We start from the raw sequence: 19,912 nt of genomic DNA, 5'->3' as shown, positions 1-19,912 counted from the left end.
TAATTTCTCATAATTTTAGTTATCACAACATACAGGGATTCCAACATTTGTAGACAATTAGTAGCTATTTTTATCTAAGTCCTTTCAAACAGAAGTGAGATAGCCGAGTTCCTCTTTTCACTAATGAACAACAGGATGATTATTTTGCCGTACATTTCTCTCATTAATTTTTTTCATTCTGGAGCCTGCTGGGGTAATCAGTTTGCACTAGATAAAGTGGTAATTTAGCTCGGTAGTTGAATATACACAGGAGATGAGAGCCCCCTAACCCACCCCTTGTCTCTATCATGTATCGGCGATTATAGTAATGTACAATTCCTTCTTCCAGTTTTTTATCCTTGTTCTTTGTTCCAGTTCTTTTAACCAGTGTTTCATTTTCATTACTGAATATTCAATAGCTAACAATGAATTTCATTGAGGATCCTGTTATAAAACTTTCTAAATTAACACATTAATAGGGATGTGATGTTTGAATAGTTGAATCACCAAATGCCTCGAAAAATGAGCTTTTAGACTATTCGATATTCAATGACGCAACATTATCAATTATTCAAATCACAAATAGATGGCACAGATCTTCCGGGATTCGCTTTAAATCCGTGGAAAATTTTTGGGTCTTACATGAAGGTTTGCACATTTGGTTGGTTTGTTTTTGTAAATGTTTTTTTGGTAAAACTTACCATTGAAAGTAAGCACTGATGCCTCCACAAGAACAACACTAAGAAGGATGTATGTATACCTTCAAATGCACGTTTGATTGGCTGTTCCTTTTCCGACTCCCTGTTGCATGATGGAATTCACCTTTTACATGTTCCAATTACAAAGAAACTGTCAATTTTTTATATTTAGTTTAAGTTTTTCCATAAACACAGTGAAGTATTACTAATAATATAACCTTCAATATGCATATGATTAAAAAGACAAAAGAATTGCGGCACTCCATGCGTGCAAGGTTGATGTAATCGTGGTAATAGTTGCGTCAGGATTTAGGAGTTGTATTGAAGTAGAATGACTTATGAAGTGTTTAGCATTTTTTTATTTTAACTTTCATTTATATTTCAAATTGGTGAATAAAATGCATATTCAGCATTTAGTGATGCAGTATTCGATATTCGAGTGAGGTATTCGGTATAGGAAAATAATTAAGTTATTGGAATTCGAGAAAAATACTATTCGACCCATCTCTACATATTAAGTTATCTCACAAGTGATTTGATCCAAAAATTGACCCAATTTCATGAAATGTCAATGCTACTGATAAAAAGATTTTGGAATTGGATTTTTTTGCAAATTATTTGGATACCTATTCTTTTTGGTTTTAATTCTAAGCTCAGAAACCAGTGAACCCAAGAAATTATGAACCAAACCAACCCATCTTTAAGTATTTTCTCTGCTTTCATGGTTTCAGGAAAGTGAATTGGATGAGGGAAGCAGTCACTTGGAGAAGTGTAGGCTGTGTTTCATGCATCTTGAAGATTTTACATACATATTTGAATTTCATGATGCTCATCACTTTCATGTTGGTGACGTTATAAATGACCTCATGGGATTAGATGTAAGTATTACTCTGCCACTTAATGCCTAACGGCTTGTGTATAGTGTTAGTTGTAGGTTAATGTCTAGTATCCCAATTCGTCTACCACATAGGTGTTGAAGCAGAATGTGGGGTATCATGAGGATTAGGATTTATATTGTTAGTTATATTTCTATGGCTAATATTCCTGATTGAAAATGTCAGAGTTGCTACATACTGGTAAAATTCATACTCTTCATATTCAACACTTTTAAAATTGATTACTTCTTACCTTCATATGTGCAATTTTCAAATGGATTTTTATATGAAATTCTAGTATAAAGTGTATTAAGGAATATAGTCATTGATAATGGTAGAATAGAGAACATTTTTTTCTGATAGATTTATGGTGATGTTTTAAAAATCTTGTGGATAGGAGAGAATTGATTTCTACAGAAAAATCAGTGTCTTGATATTGGTGTCAATAGTGAAAGATGTGATTCAACTAAAGCAGTAGTGGTATTAATTACATGATGCCATATTTAATTTTTTGCATCTGTATTTATGTTCACATTATCTTGCCTTGTCTATAGGTAAATCCCAATGATGGTTATCCTTCAAAGATCTGCAACTACTGCCTGGAAGAATTGTCACACTTTCGAAACTTCAAAAGAAAGTGTTTTGAAACCAAGGCTAGGCTTGGACGAATAGTGGAAGCTGGAACTGATTCTGAAGTAAGTACAACGCAAAATTAGGCCGTACTGTGACCAAGCCATGGCTGATCATTATGGCCTCAGTAGGTTTGGCCCATTAGGCATACTTTGGCCATCGGTAATCTGGCCAGACTTAGACCTTCAAAATATTATATTTATATGTCCAGCATATATTCAACAATGAATATGTGTGAAAAGAAGTTAACTCTCCAGATGCAAGAAGTCCCAAAAAATAAGTTCCTAGGTCACAATGATGTGACATTGTTGCCAAGCTCCACCCCCACCCAGGGCCATTAATGCTCCCACGACTCCTGTCAAGTAAGGACTCCATGAAAGAAAGAATCCCCAGTACCCAAGAGGGATTCCCTTCTCTACAAGATTATATCTGACGAAAGGGAACAGACTGCATTGCTCAAGTTCGGAGGCATATGTGATGTATCATATTCCGTCTGGCCATCAACACTGACCAGTATTTCCAATTTATATGGAGGAAAAATCAATAGCGCATTGATCAGCTGGTTCCAGCCTGTTCTTTGTTATTTGATGAGTAATCACAGATAAAAATATCTTTGGTTGTTTAAATAGCTTATTGATGGCTAAGTTCTAATAACACACATCTCAAAAATAGCAACTTTTCAGTAGAGCAAAAAACTATTTATTTTTTTTTTATTGTCTATAATTTTAATTGAAATTAAAGACCAAAAATACATAAAATGAAAAAGAAGCATGCATTTGCAAACAAAGAGTTGCTTTTTGCTTAAATTTAATTTTTTATTGACAGTATTAGCAGAAAAAACTCGGACCGGCCAAATTTTTTATCACATTGACAATTTATACTCTATTTTCTACTAGTATTCAAATCACTGCCATGTAACTGCCAAGCTACAACTTAATTGGCATTGGTTAAATTTTATCATGGCAAGATTGCGCAAAATCACGGATGACCATACCAATGATCAAATACATATGCCAGAGTAACCAATGCCTGATTTTATCACTCAGTATCTTTGGTTCAAAGTTGAGATTGCAAGGATGCAAATGAGCCGTAGAGTGAAATGTTCCTCGGCGAGGTAAATAACGTAAAAAACCCTAGGATGGGCAGTATCACAAAACACACAAGATAAAGATTAAAAACTCACATTAATAACTTAATTTTCGGTGGCATTACCACCTTCCTTGGAGGTTGGTAAAAGACAGCATATGTATATGGGGAGAGGCAGCACGAATAATGGGAAAACACAAATACATTATCCAAACTTTCACTTGAATATAATTTTATTTTCATAATTCATGTAAATCAAGTGATTAAATATTATTTATGCATATCCTGTGTTATTTTAGATTGCTTTCCGTAATCATTACCTGCTTTCTTTTCCCAACCGCGATCTTTTTAGAGGCGAAAACGTGATTGTACTCTCATTCCTACTGCTCCGTGTCATACCTGGTTTCCGAAAATCAGGCATCCAGGGCTGCAATATCACAGATCGGAAAAGTGATTTCCACGAATTCTTAAAACCACTGTGCGACGTCGGAAACTACACTGTCTGGCACCACGCCGTGTAATCGCGTCTCGCACAAGTCCGGTTTGTAACTGCTGTGGGATGCAGATCCGTGATCATGAGTGCGATCGCACACCACAATGCTTGGAAAACAGGAACATGGAACTCCTGTGAAGGCAACAGGTGCACAATCACGCCATCGCGCAACAGCGGTTATAGGAAACCAGGACTTGTGGCAATTGTCTATGCAGTCAAGTGCCTGGCTATGACTCATGCTATCTCTACTTCCACTTCTCCCGCTGCCTTCATATCTACCATTCGGTTCCTCTCCAGTTTGACCTTGATTAGTCACGACGTAAACATGCCCGAGTGTGACGAAATCTCTGGTTCCCTTGGGCCGTAGTCAACTGCAACCGAGGCCACGGCAATAATGGCGAATTTGCTGTATGAAATATGCAATTAAAGATCGTTAATAACTTTTTCATAATTGACAATTGATTAAACACTGACGAATCTTCTAGAATTAATCAAGAGTTTTTTTTTCCTGCCACTGATCGTAGTCAGCACTGGTAGAGCAGACGTCTAAGTAGACTTGAAACATTCCTTGTCAGCAAGTAAATATAACAATTCCATTTTACGAAGGGAATTCGAATAGAAGTAATAAGTCCGGTGTAGCCTGGCATGAAAATGCAGCTATCCTGATGCTGTTGCTTCATTTGTCTTTTTTTTAAGATTGCGGAAAACATCGAAAAAGTGTAAAACCCATGTGCAGATCAGCTGCAACACGGATTAACTGCAGCCTGATAATCAGGAGTCTGCTGTATTATGGAACAGCATTAGTCAGGGAGTGGGTGTATTCTTTTAATGATTCTAAGATTGCCTAATTGTTTTCTTTTTCTGGTACACTGTGTATACACACAATGGATTTTAGTATTTTAAGTGGTAGTGGATAGCTTGTGATGAAAGTTAGCCATATCAGAATGCATTCGGCATCTCCATCTCGGTGCTTTGAGTGCTGTGATGACAATGAGATGGTTCGAGAGCGAAAGTTATATTTCTGAGGCTATCCTAATACCCTTCAAGTGAGTTCAATGCTAGGTTTAAGTTTTAATTAGTTTTGGCTATAGGTGAATAGTGTGCATTGCTGCTTCAAATCATGGTGGATTTACCCAAAAGCTAGACTTCTCAGCCTCCAATAGTCTCCAAACCAAAGTGCTGCTTGAAAATTTAGGCTACATGTTGGCCTGCTTTCATAGAAACATAGTTAATAAGCTTATATATAAATAATGTTTTATCTGAATCATTAACGGTATTCCTAGGCTCTTAGTTTATAGCTATGTTAAAAGTTCATAGCAACTGCAGAACTCTTTGCAGTGTTGGGTTTAGTTCTACGTGCCTGCAGGTTGTTTGTGAGATGCCTCACCATCATGTTGTTTAAGGTTGACATTACATGAAGAATATAGTAAATAGTGCCATTCATAGTATTATTTGTAAAGATCAGGGTAGTGTGATAAATTCTAAAGCCTGAAACACACGGTCATTGAGTGATCACTCAGAAATGATCGTCGTGCACAATTGTTTTTTGCGATAGCGCCAATGATGAGGATTCCCATCACTTTTTTCATAACTTGTCCGGCTGCTTTTTCCATCACTGAAACCCCGTATCAGCCAATTAGAATGCATGCCTGTACGGAGCGATTGCAGCGCAATGTTTGACAATCGTGGAAACGACATAAGATTATGAGTTGTATGAGGAATATGAATGTGATATCGGAAATGATGCGAGAAGTGACGGCGGGAGGGACTGTGTGGTTCAGATAATTGATCACTCGAGCGATCACTTTTACGGTTGCTAGAAGCAATCACCTGAGTGATCACTAAGAGGGACAAAACAAATGATCGTGTGATTCAGGCGTAATCAAAGTAAAAGTTGTGTAATGATTAGTCTGCTCAAAAACTAATGTTTTATAAATTGAACCACAATTATTTACATTTTCTTCAGCTGGCAGATCAAATATTTCAGTGCCATATGTTGGTCACATATTTGAGATGTGTTCTGACCTGTGCATAATAGTGCCTCTCTTTTAATTCTTCATCTGGTGTATTTATATAGAACATGTAAACACTCATACCGTGTATTATTCCATGTTCATTCAGGAGGACTCTGAGGATGCAGCATGTCCTTCCGGAGCTGGTGAGATTCCTGTTCACAGTGAAGCAGTTGAGAGCATTGTAATAAAACAAGAAGTTGATGAGGTGAGCATTGTGTATCTCTTGCTTCTAGTTTCATACGTAGAATGCTGAATAAGAGAAAGAGCACCTGAAGTAGCCATATCCTGTGACATTAATCTTGGTCGAAATTAAAGAGGATGGCATGATAGAGGGAAAAATTATTATAGCAGTCCTTGACTAGATTTCATGGGAGAGTCGGTGAAGGAACTTGGGTGCTCATTGTACAAAGAAGTGAAAAGATGCGTCCAATATCAGATAAAGTGGAAGGCTGTTGCAGACCAATCATAGGATTGTAACTAGAGAAGAAGAAGAAAACTTCACATTTAGAAACATATTTCCCCACAAAGATGTAGTTGTTTCTCCTCTGACTAGTTCTTTGCTTCATGGTATCAACTGGTTGGTTCAATTTTACTAAATTCACTCCTGCTGCTCTTTTCTCAAAATTTTATAAGTTATATAATTAATCAGTAGGGGGAGAGCAAAACATTGCATGCCAAAAATACTAACAATTAGATCAAGAAATTTAATTTTGGAAATTTAGTTCAGGAATGCAAATTTATGTTTCTCTTTTGGTTACATGAAAGTGTATGGTGTTGCCTTTGAATGCATAAGATTATTAGATATAGACTTAATTTTGTTGCCTCCAAATGAGTAATTGCAACCTGGAAACAAAGTGGACCTGATTGAAAAGGGTTTCACTCTCCCTAACCATAAAACCTCAGTTGGAAACTTCCTCAATGATGAAACTATTTTTGTTGGTCCACTGAAAGTTTTGTCAATGAGGCTCTGCTAATGTTGTTTTTTTTTTTTTAGAGAAATGATGTCCTTAATTTTCATCTTATAATTTTCAGCCCGAGAGTCACCTACAGTCAGAGTCTGTAATCAACAGGAGTTGGAATCATGCTTCCAACAGTGTGGAGCAAGTGACAGTTAAAGAGGAAGTAACTTCCTCGAGTGTGGATGAAGTTACTTTTAGTGAGGAGTTTATAATTCCTGATGAGCCCACCAGTGCTGGGCAAGCGAATGAGTTAACGAAGCCCTGTCAGCCCATTAGTGTCAGTAAAGTGGCTGATAGGAAGGAGGTAATGGTTCCCTACCAGCCCATGAGTGTGAATAGTTTGACTGTTAACAAGGAGATAATGATGCCCTGTCAGCCCTCTAGTGTAGGTAAAGTGACTGTGAAGAAGAAGTTAATGATTCCCAGTCAGCACACTAGTGTGAGTAAAGTGACTGTTAGGAAGGAGTTAATTTTACCTTGTGGGACTGCTGGTGATTATAATAATGATGGTGGTGGTGAGGTTATGGGTCGTGAGAGGGTTACCCAGGTACAAGGTAAACACATCACCATGGAGGTGCCGAATGTGCCACACCCTCAGAGTGGTGACCCTGAAGTGCCAGCAGATGGATTTTTTGTTCCTGTTAAAGTGGAAGTGGATTCAGATGGAGAGGAAGTCGGTGACAACTGTGGGGGCTTGAGTGGAGAAGGAAGAATGGTACGTAATTGAAACTTGTCTTGGTTAAAGCTATTACTGGTAATTACAGCTATATGTTATTTTTGGTTATGCCACTCGTAGTGATTTGGTCATTTTCCTGATGTTTCGTGGCTGTAGCTGGTCACTTTTTCGGAAAGATTGGGTTACTTTCTACTGGAGGGTAATTATAATGCTTGATAAATGGGAAGGGGTTGGAAAGGGAGGGGTGGAACCTCGGGGCATAGGGTTAACTTTGGAAAATCAATAGTAATGGCTAAAGTGAAAATTTCCAAACTCTGGCCGATCCAGTTGCTGTCAGATATTAAGAAATGCCAAGACAGCTTCAATAGGGACTGTGGCCTCGAAATCAGCAATGCATGAAGTCCTGTTTTGAATACTAATGACTCCTTCTGCATCTCCCTTTCCCAATCTCTTTCCCTTCATGTAACATTGTTTATACCCTCCAGTAGAAATTTGACCTATTCCCTAGGAATAAAGGACCAGCAATGGTCACAAACCTTTGGGCAATAACAGAATTGGCAAGCAGGTTACAACCAAAAATAACAAATACATACATCAGTAATTGAAACTATTTAATGTTTTGCAAAGTCAGTTGTTATGTTAAGGATATTTCATATTCTGGTTAAGTTTAATTATACAAATAGCTACTATTTATTGTCGACGATAATTATATTCTCCTTCAACATTTTTGTACACAACCACATCCTGATTAACGCTGTTCTGATTAGCCCGGTTCCACATCAGCTGTGGTAATATTCTGAATCCTTGTTCCAGTATAACATTCCTCAGTCCTATGTAAATGGTCTTGAAAATTCTATGATCGCTGCATGCAATGTATCCTTTCCCTCAGTCAGAAGTACATTCTGCTGCGCTGTAAATCTCAAATTTCAAACTTTTATCTTTGAATGTTGTCAATAATACACTTTGTGAAGAAATTTTTCCAGAATAGTTGACTTTAGGCTTTCATCGTTACATCATATAGATAGTGTCATAAGAGATTGTCCAAGATTGGGGTCTCAGAATTCAATCAAACACTGTACACCTACAGTCCAGCACAATCTAACCACAAACCACATCCCATGTGGGGTAAACATAAGGTGCCATAAATGCAGGCAAAAAATTGTCATGCTATAAAATAAAGTTTTCATGGAAAAACCATTAACCCGGGAAAGGGCACATGGGGAGTAAATGACATTCTATGGTTCTTCTTTGATACATTGTATGTCCATCGTTGTAATCTACGAAGTTGTTTAATCTGAATAAAATACAAAGGAAGGCTGCGTTTTCGTTGAAAACTGCTACGGGCATACAGACAGTGTTACCCAGATGTCAAGCGAACTAGGCCGGGAGCCATGGGAGATTCAGAGGCTGTGTGCTAGGCTTAAATTGCTTGAACAGTTGAGAATGGATATCTTTATGAGCGACACGGAGAACATGATATTAGAGCCAAACTATATTTCCAGGTCCGATAGAAGTGATAAATTAAGAGAGATGTTTTGCTGAATGGATAGATATGGGAATTCGTTTTTTCCCCTAACCATAAAGGACTTTTATAAATGCTAGTTGTTATTATGCTTGATCATTTGCTGTTTATATGTAGATGGCTGGTGTCTTAACACCCCCTGCCACATGCCTTTTAGGCGGGTTGGAGGGCATTGTGTAGATATGCTGCATGCCCTCTCCTGGGTTAAAAGAGTGGTGAATCACAGGCTTTCTTGAAAGAAAATTTAGGAAGAAATTTGGAATTCAAATTTGCCCGATAAAACCCTCTAACTAGGGCCCTCTGCTTTGGAGTCTGATATCATACCACCTAGATGGTGTCCAAATGTCTTAGGAAGGCAAACTGAAAGGAATTCATTTCTCCTGCAAAGGTTTATTAAATGTATTATTTTTTTTCGTCAAATAATCCCATTTAGGGGGTAATTCGTGGTTAGCATGACCGCTGGACTATTAGTCTACGAAGTTGGATTGAATCATGAAATCTGGATTTCAGACTCTGCTTATTAGAGGGTGAACAGACTCCTTTAAAAGATGGCAAAATTGTTGATCCGGGCACTTAGAGCTGAAAACACTTGGGGGATTTGGAGTAAAACTGTTGCCATCATATCAGCATGCACGATGCTGTAACCTGATAAATTATTCCTTCATCAAAGCCCTGTGAAAACCTATGGCACAATTTTGAAGGGTATTGTGTGTGTGCAATTTAAACACCCTTCAATATACTATGCCATAAAATTAAAGGGTATTGTGGCATAGTGTATTTCCCATACATTGCCATCCTTGATGGACTGCAATGGCCTTTCATTTGGCACCATAAGCCTTGGTATATTGCCATGGGAATCAAGGAAACTGTATAGCATAGTGTCCTGGAAAAGCCCAAGGTCTGTGAATAGATTCCTAGTCCAGGGTATTTTTTTCCCATGGCAATTAATGTGTATTTATAATTTTTGCTCTTAATAACAGTCATGGTTTTCCTTTCCCTCCGAAACATGTTCACTACATGTTTATAAGCATGGTAATCCCTTTTGACTGTTTTGAGTTATCTCGCTGTATCATGTTGGTGCATATTTAACATTATATGATTTTTCCAGGCCAGCTGATAAGGGGTGATCTGGAGCATGTGACTGTTAGCTCCAGGGCTGAGTGATTTTTGGAAGATCCTCCATGCTGAATATTGGCAGATTTTGAAGATCTCTGTGTCTTTGGTGATATTTCTGCTGTGCCAAATGGGAAGAAATTCATCCCTGTCATCATCTTTGTTTCTCTGTTCCTGATGTTATAATTTTGATTATCTGTTTTGAGATAATTTTTGAAGGACAAATATGTTGGATCTCATTGCTATTTTCTGTGTCAGAATGAAGATGAGGTATCCTTCAAGCATATGAGTGACCTGCTTAAGATTTCTGCATTAAAACTTAATGTAATTATCAAAATCCTATAAGTCTTGAGTGGTTGTTTTGGCTCACTATAGCCCTACTATTTACGGAACTGTGATTTTCCTGCTACATGTGAATAAACATGAGATAAAAGTTTTATTTTGATTAGCTATTTACTGTGTACTTACCTGGTACCTGGAGGTGAATTACTTACATTTCTTTTAAGTTCGACAGATTCAGGCTTCAATTGGTGGCAGTTAGACATATTTATATAAATAAAAGATAGTTAAAAATGAAAGGCATTGATTGCAATTCGTTACCCACCGTTAGTGTATTCATAATATACAAATTATTTGGTTTTATAAATCCTAGTTTAGACGAATGGCAATGGTTAATTTTATCCTCATTTGAAAAAGGCCAGATTGGAGCCCATGCGATGCCACTCCATGTGACGTCACAGGGACCTAGTTTCTATACGAGTAGATAGGAGTTTTACATCGTCTGAGATTACCAATGCATGCATGAGGCACGGAGCTCAGAGCAAACATTTCTTAGCAATCACCTATTAAAACTGCCTATGGTCGGAAAGTTTCCTTGGTTTGATGAGGTATTAATAATCCTTATTTAAGCCTTACACTACCTGCTAGCATGGTACTCTGCTACCTGCTAGCATCCTGCGTCGTATTAGTGCTCAAAGCCTCGCCCCAAGGTCACCTCACTTGCGGCAGCGGGAACGAGAATGACGTCACACGGGCTTTTCCCAGCATCCATACTTAGCTATCGCATTTTCGTGCGCTTGAAATTTTCACTTTTCATGTAATCACAAAAAATAGATATCGTCATTTAATAATCTAAAAGAGTGAAATACATACTCTAGGAGTAATAGTCTTTCGATTTAGGCAATAAAAAAATAGTAGGAAACCACCCTATTGTTCATTCAGTTAGTTTGTGAAATAAATATATGCTTCTTTCTCAAAAAATATAAACTAAGAATTGAATTCCTTTTCTTTTGAGAAGCGTTAATATTTAAACAAAATTCTACCATAAATTGTAACTGATATCGCAATTTCAGTATAAAAATCAACATGGAAATTATAATTAATGCATTGAATTAGTTAATACTGACAATTGAGCTTCGTTCAAAATTTGAAAATTCTCAGAATAAAACGAGGAATTCAATTGGAAGTCCAAGCAACAATCATCCATATAGCTAGTTTGTATAATCAAAGCATGAATTGACAGCGAATCAATGCCGCTGGCAGGGATATAAACCATGAAAGAAACCACGGACCACAACTACCCTCGGAGTCCAAGATAATGCGAAGTCCTCACTAGGAAGGATCGAAAAAGGTTGGTGTTGAGAGTGTGTGATTATCCACAAGACCTTTCTTAACAAATGCCCAGCATAAATGCTCCATACAGAGGGAACCGTAGAGTCTCATGGAGCTCAGTCCTCAATTCATGCTAAGGGGAGAGCTGAATCGTCTCGAAAGAGTTGAGGAAGTTATACATGAGTCTCCAGAATATTTATAGGAGTACTTTTTTCGATAAAACCACTTATTAAATTTGCAAAACATGACAATCTCTTAAGCAGATGCTGTAAAGTCAATACCTATGCAGATGGCTAAAAAGGCATCAACAAAACTTAGTTCTCTTAATGCCTCCTAAGCAGCAAAATAGGTACATATTTGAAAAGATCTCAGTTTTTGATCCCCTATAAGTTTTGACTACAGAGGTGAACCCTGACTTAATGACAAAACATTCATGGCCTCGAATCAATGAAGACAGAGAAGTTGATCTTGGGGTTTGGAGAATTACAGAAATTACTACAAAAGAAAAATTCCTGGGGTTCAGAGGATGTAATTAAAGCAATCCAGGAGCTCAAATTGTCTGAGACATCGTTTGCACCTAAATGCCTTTAAGCAATTTGGATCCCCTCTGCAAATGTGGACTCAGAAAGATTTTTTTCCTGCTATAGCACTGTGTTAATAGATAAGAGAACAAATCTAAAAGAAGAGAACTCACAATAGCAATATTTCATTTGAAATTACAGACATTCAAAAGTAATTTCTCTTCTATGTAAGCTGAATATATGGATACGTGAAGGATAAAATAGGTGAATTCATTCTATATATAATCCATGTATATTATTGCTTAAATTATCCCCGGTCAATAATATCTTAAATTCAGGGCAATGGGTAGGCCACTGAAAGCATGGCTCTTTATCAAAATCAATTATTTTGACGTGAAAATAACACCGATTTCAGGGCAAAATAACATCACTTTTGTAAAAATATAACACCACTTTTTCCTATAAAATAACCCCGTCTTTTGCATTTCCCTACTTGCAAGTAGTAGGAGTACCATAAAGTTTTAAAGATGTCTACCACTAATAGCACCTAATATATGTGTAAAATGTTAGAATAATGATATGAGGGTGGGTTATATAGAAAGTATAAGGGAAATTGAAAAAGGGAGAGTATATATCTTGAGACTGTGAAGTGAGGTGCAAGCCACCTCAATAGGCAGATGGTGTTGCCACACCAGCCATTAACAATAAAAAGGAAATACTCCAAAAAAATTACACCTACCCACCATTTATTAAGGTCTTTTATTGTTTGGGGCTTCATGAATTTCTACACCTATTCTATGTATCCATTCTGCAAAATATCGCTTAATTAATCATTTCTGTCAGACCTGTAAATATAGTAGGGTTCTAATATGATGTTCTCAGTGTTGCTCTGAAATTTCTCAATAGCTCAAGCTTTGCTACGAAGTCATAGGCTCAGATAGTGTGTGGTAGGTGTAGATCAGGTAAGTGCCAAAGGATTCTGTGGATAGAGAAGTTGAGGCATGACCTACTAACCTTGTGGTGGCTCAAGTGTCGGTGCCCAATGGTAACCATACTAGGAAACAAGAAAATGGAATGTAGGAACAGCTAAAGGAAATAAATAATTAAGGATGCCCCAGGTAAGCAAAAAATCTAGTGGCGATGAAGGACTGGAACAACTCGTTTGAGGAGGTTTGGAAATGAGATATGAGAATTTGGACAAGGAGTGTGAAACACCACAGAGAGGGAATAGCGGAATTTAATAAAAGGAACTATAATCTCAAGCACAGGATACAACAAGGGGTAGACAGCAGTTCATTCAGTTACAGCAGTACGTAATATTTTTCAAGTTACTCTTTTTTGTTGTATGAATTAAGAGTAGGCATTATTTTTGGAAAGGGTATTCATAAAGTGTTTTAGTTGCATAAAAGTTCAACTGTTTCATATAGTTTTACTCCAAGCTGTTTTTAAAAATTGAATTGTCTATGTTTTCCCAGCGTAACAAATCAAGTATAAACTTATGCTGTCGGCCATATATCTGTTTATTCCGAACCTAACCCCATGCGAGTGGCTAAGCCTTATCATAAAAATCGAGGAGGGGGGTTCTAGTGAGGAGGGGCGCTCAATGGAGAGGTGCCTATAGCGTAACTTAGGGTAAATCCGGCCCTGCACATTATTACCTATCCTGAGGAGTCGCAGCTACTCCAGCCATTATTTTAAGGGCATGATGGAAATTTCTCTAGTATAATATTCCCAATACAAACTAGGCCCCCATCCTCCACTGAAATATAATAGGATACGGTAGCTATACTTCCAAAGAAAAATGGGTCCATTAGACGCGCATTATTTTAACCCATGAAAGGTCAACCCACGCCCAGGGAAATAGCGACAAAATTATGCTAACACATAATGCTTTATAATTATGGTATAAAGACGGCTTTTTCAATTAAACTTACTATTACACCTTTAAATCGGTTCATTTTATTCTTTTAAGAAAGATAGTTATTCTTTCTTATTACGAATTGGCAGGAGAGACACTCTAAAATATAAGTGCAGGCAACGTTCCACTCGGACATTTAATAAGACATAAAACCAGATATAGCAAAAAAATTACCTTTAAAGTATAGATAAGTAAACAAAATTTATGTAACTCAACATTTCAACCGGCATAAAGGATAAATATGTACAAAAAAAATACGTTTTATACTATGGCGCTATCCTGATAGGTGTCCCGTGGAGAGCGCTAGTAAAGGCAACTTTATACACTGAATTTTACGAAACATTAAAGCGAAAAACCGACTGAATCTACCTTTAAATTAACGATAAACATCAGGATCAATAAAAAGACATTAATAAGGACGTTAATTTATCCGTTGTTAAACCACATAACATGAAATACTGAGGCGCTATCGAGAGGTGGGCAAGTCGCAAAAAGAGATTGCAGTGTATATGTACCCTGGACATTTATTATTTCACCTATGCGACATATCTAAAACAGGGATTTGTAAATGAAACACAAAAAATCAAACATATGGTAACGTATCATTCCCAACCCCGAATTAATATACAACAAAAACTACGCATGTTCAAAAACTAAGGCGCTATACTACGCATGTACAAAAACTAAGGCGCTATCCGCATTCAGGAACCAAAAGTAGGTGCATATTAGATCTCTTTAAGGACAGAAACATTCAAATAATGAGGATGAAAATCTATTTACAATATTCTCCTCAAGCTAATATCTTGGAGTAACACAACCATAATGTTTAAAAATAGAATGAAATCATGTCCAACATGGAACAAAAAAATATTTGACAATAAAATCAAAATAGGGTTTTAAATGCGATATTTTCAAAATAATCCATCAGAATTTCGGATCGAAACTCGTCTACATCACGAGGTAACACATCAAAGATTATGTAACACACATAGCCCATAAGGATTCACGTTACATGGAGACACCACGAGTCGACAAATACGAGGTCGCCCACCCCGAATCACCCGCATGGAAGGTAAGTGGTATGAATGGCAAAATATTTTTTCCCGAAGATCTCGCCCGGCCCACAGCTGTGATGTCAGCCTAATCGTAGAAAAACATGTTCAACCGAGGGACTAAAATAAAAAACCACAGCGTAAGTACTTTTCCCCTTTGAAATCTAGGCCTGGATGGCCCAACCCACAGCCATGGACACCGTCAACAAAATCTGTGAAAGTGAAACATTTTTAAAATTTTTATTTTCGGTAAGAATGGAAAGAAATTTACTACAATCCAAAAGGAAACGATAGCATGACGAAACCTCCGTTTACAAATGCATTTGAAAAATTTACGACACTAAAGGAAAATAATTGACCCATAAAAAAACTGGAAGTAAAAATGTAAATGTGACATTTAAAAAAGACTCCATCAGAATTTCGGATCGAAACTCGTCTACATCACGAGGTAACACATCAAATATTATGTAACACACATAGCCCATAAGGATTTACGTTACATGGAGACACCACGAGTCGACAAATACGAGGTCGCCCACCCCCAATCGCCCGCAAGGAAGGTAGGTGGTATGAATGGGAAAATATTTTTTCCCGAAGATCTCGCCCGGCCCACAGCTGTGATGTCAGCCTAATCGTAGAAAAACATGTTCAACCGAGGGACTAAAATAAAAAACCACAGCGTAAGTACTTTTCCCCTTTGAAATCTAGGCCTGGATGGCCCAACCCACAGCCATGGACACCGTCAACAAAATCTGTGAAAGTGAAACATTTTTAAAATTTTTATTTTCGGTAAGAATGGAAAGAAATTTACTACAATCCAAAAGGAAACGAAAGCATGACGAAACCTCCGTTTACAAATGCATTTGAAAAATTTACGACACTAAAGGAAAATAATTGACCCATAAAAAAACTGGAAGTAAAAATGTAAATGTGACATTTTAAAAAGACTCCATCAGAATTTCGGATCGAAACTCGTCTACATCACGAGGTAACACATCAAAGATTATGTAACACACATAGCCCATAAGGATTTACGTTACATGGAGACACCACGAGTCGACAAATACGAGGTCGCCCACCCCCAATCGCCCGCAAGGAAGGTAGGTGGTATGAATGGGAAAATATTTTTTCCCGAAGATCTCGCCCGGCCCACAGCTGTGATGTCAGCCTAATCGTAGAAAAACATGTTCAACCGAGGGACTAAAATAAAAAACCACAGCGTAAGTACTTTTCCCCTTTGAAATCTAGGCCTGGATGGCCCAACCCACAGCCATGGACACCGTCAACAAAATCTGTGAAAGTGAAACATTTTTAAAATTTTTATTTTCGGTAAGAATGGAAAGAAATTTACTACAATCCAAAAGGAAACGAAAGCATGACGAAACCTCCGTTTACAAATGCATTTGAAAAATTTACGACACTAAAGGAAAATAATTGACCCATAAAAAAACTGGAAGTAAAAATGTAAATGTGACATTTTAAAAAGACTCCATCAGAATTTCGGATCGAAACTCGTCTACATCACGAGGTAACACATCAAAGATTATGTAACACACATAGCCCATAAGGATTTACGTTACATGGAGACACCACGAGTCGACAAATACGAGGTCGCCCACCCCCAATCGCCCGCAAGGAAGGTAGGTGGTATGAATGGGAAAATATTTTTTCCCGAAGATCTCGCCCGGCCCACAGCTGTGATGTCAGCCTAATCGTAGAAAAACATGTTCAACCGAGGGACTAAAATAAAAAACCACAGCGTAAGTACTTTTCCCCTTTGAAATCTAGGCCTGGATGGCCCAACCCACAGCCATGGACACCGTCAACAAAATCTGTGAAAGTGAAACATTTTTAAAATTTTTATTTTCGGTAAGAATGGAAAGAAATTTACTACAATCCAAAAGGAAACGAAAGCATGACGAAACCTCCGTTTACAAATGCATTTGAAAAATTTACGACACTAAAGGAAAATAATTGACCCATAAAAAAACTGGAAGTAAAAATGTAAATGTGACATTTTAAAAAGACTCCATCAGAATTTCGGATCGAAACTCGTCTACATCACGAGGTAACACATCAAAGATTATGTAACACACATAGCCCATAAGGATTTACGTTACATGGAGACACCACGAGTCGACAAATACAAGGTCGCCCACCCCGAATCACCCGCATGGAAGGTAAGTGGTATGAATGGCAAAATATTTTTTCCCGAAGATCTCGCCCGGCCCATAGCTGTGATGTCAGCCTAATCGTAGAAAAACATGTTCATCCAAGGAATGAAAATGAAAAACGACACAGTAAGTACTTTTGTCCTCTGAAATCTAGGTATTGGATTGCCTAACCCACTGCCTACGACACCATCAACAAAATCCGGAAAAGGTAAAATTTTTTTAAATTTTTATTTTCGGTAAATATGAAAAGAAATTTACCACAATCATAGATGAAACGAAAGCACGACGATTCCACCGTTTTAAAATTCAACTGAAAAATTTACGACACTAGAGGAAAATACTGGACCCAGTAAAAACTGGAAGTAAAAATGTAAATGTGACATTTTAAAAAGACTCCTTCAGAATTTCGGATCGAAACTCATCTACATTAGGAGGTAACACGTCAAAGATTATGTAACACACATAGCCCATACAGATTTACGTTACGTAGAGATACCACGAGTCGACAAATACGAGGTCGCCCACCCCGAATCTCCCGCATGGAAGGTAAGTGGTATGAATGGCAAAATATTTTTTTTCGAAGATCGTGCCCGGCCTAAAGCTGTGATGTCAGCCTAATCGTAGAAAAACATGGTCAACCAAGGGATTAAAATGAAAAACGACAGCGTAATTACTTTCCCCTTTGAAATCTACGCCTGGATGGCCCAACCCACAGCCCTGGACACCATCAACAAAATCTGGAAAAGTTAAACATTTTTAAAATTTTTATTTTCGGTGAAAATGAAAAGAAATTTACCACAATACCAAAGGAAACGAAAGCACGACGTAACCTCCGCTTAAAAATGCATTTGAAAATTTAAAAAAACTAGAGGAATATAATTGACCCAAAAAAAATCGAATTAAACATTTATATATCTCATTTTCAAAACTCTCCTTCAGAATTTCGGATCGAAACTCATCTACATTATGAGGTAACACATCAAATATTATGTAACACCCATAGCCCATACAGATTTTCATTACATAGAGATATCACGAGTCCACAAATACTTGCTCGCCCACCCCAAATCAAGCGCATGGAAAAATAGGTGATGTGAATGGGAATATATTTTTTCCCGAAGACTGTGCCCGGCCTTCCGCTGTGATAACACCCCAATCGTAGAGAAAAATGTTCAAATAAGGGATGAAAATGAAAAACGACAACGTAAGTACTTTTCCCCTTTGAAATCTAGGCCCGGGGTAGCCCACTCCACAGCCTGCGGCACCAACTAAAAATCTTAAAAAAAATTTAAATTCTTTATTTTCGGTGAAAATTAAAAGAAGTTTACCATAATTATTATTATTATTATTATAGAAGAAGTAAAAACACGACGATATCACCGTTTTAATATTTAACCGAAACAATTACGGCACTACAGGAAAATAAAGAACTAAGCCAAAAAAAATCGAAGTTAATTTTAAATGTGACATTTTCTAAGTTTTCCATGAGAAATTCAGATCAAAACTTATATACATTACGAGGTAAGACACCAAAGATTACGTAATACCCGTAGCCCATACCAATTTACATTGCACAGGGATGCCACGAATCGACAAATACTAGGTCGCCCATCCCAAATCATGCCCGTGGAAGATAAGTGATATTAACGGAAAAATATTTTTTCCCAAAGACTGTGCCAGGTCTTCACCTTAGATAAGAGCTTAATCACAGAAGAACATATTCCACCGAGGGACGAAATTTTAAAAACGTCATCCATTAACTTTTCCTCTTTGAAATAAAGGCATGGGATAACCCACAGTCTCCGCCACCAATTCAAAACAGGGAAAGGTAAAAATTTTATATCTTCCTTATTTTCTGAAGATTTTTAAGGAAACTTTCCACACAACTAGATGGCAGAACGACACGTAACCGATGTTAGAAATTGGATATAACCAACGGAGGATACTGAAGGAAAATATTTTACTGACAAAAAAAATCGAAGTAATGTTTTTAACGCGTTATTAAAAAAAAATTGGAATCGAATTTCAAAGCGTAACTCTTCTATATTACAAGATAAAACATCAAATATTGCGGGAGAACGCCATCCCAAACTTTAACTATGTATAATGTAACTGCGAATCAATAAATATTAATAGGGCGCCTGCACGAAATCGTCCCGGCGCGGCGCGGCGGATGAGAAATGGCACGTACTGGATTATATTTTTCCCGTCGACTCTTTTTGTGCCGATTGCTGATATTATTTCAGGATGTTTTAAATAGTAAAAGTATGTTATTCCATAACGTAATAGTACATCAGAATCATTTCAATACTTTTCCGCTTTGATAAATAGCCACTGATTGGCAGTGGCGGATCCAGGATAGGGAAAAGGGAATGGGGCTAAGTGGGGTCAAAAATACCAGCAGTATATTGGGGGTCGGAAATAATTACCATGCTATCTAACGTAAATTTGATTCCCAAGGAGGTTAACGTTTGCTATAGCCCCAGTAGCCCCCCATAGGTCCGCCACTGCTGGTTGGCCCACCTTAAAATTAATTTTATCGTTATTTTCGGAGAATGAGAAAAGAAATTTACCACACACTTATATTTAA

General features: G+C 37.4%; 1 protein-coding gene across 5 annotated transcripts in view; it reads left to right on the top strand.

Moving 5' to 3' along the window:
• The window catches only part of LOC124166949, a 127,068-nt gene extending 116,583 nt beyond the window's left edge, over positions 1-10,485 (top strand). For all 5 annotated transcript variants that reach the window (XM_046544670.1, XM_046544672.1, XM_046544671.1 and 2 more), the window contains 5 exons: positions 1,409-1,555; positions 2,107-2,247; positions 5,883-5,981; positions 6,809-7,450; positions 10,042-10,485. In XM_046544670.1, coding sequence (XP_046400626.1) covers positions 1,409-1,555; positions 2,107-2,247; positions 5,883-5,981; positions 6,809-7,450; positions 10,042-10,050 — 1,038 coding nt within the window. In that variant the 3' untranslated portion in view covers positions 10,051-10,485. The remainder of the gene's footprint in view (positions 1-1,408; positions 1,556-2,106; positions 2,248-5,882; positions 5,982-6,808; positions 7,451-10,041) is intronic.
• The last annotated feature ends 9,427 nt before the right edge of the window (positions 10,486-19,912 follow it).

This window comes from Ischnura elegans, chromosome 10 (genome assembly GCF_921293095.1).
Source record: "Ischnura elegans chromosome 10, ioIscEleg1.1, whole genome shotgun sequence".
In the NCBI taxonomy this organism is placed as follows: Eukaryota; Metazoa; Arthropoda; class Insecta; order Odonata; family Coenagrionidae; genus Ischnura; species Ischnura elegans.
This window is presented reverse-complemented; position numbering and strand designations above follow the sequence as displayed.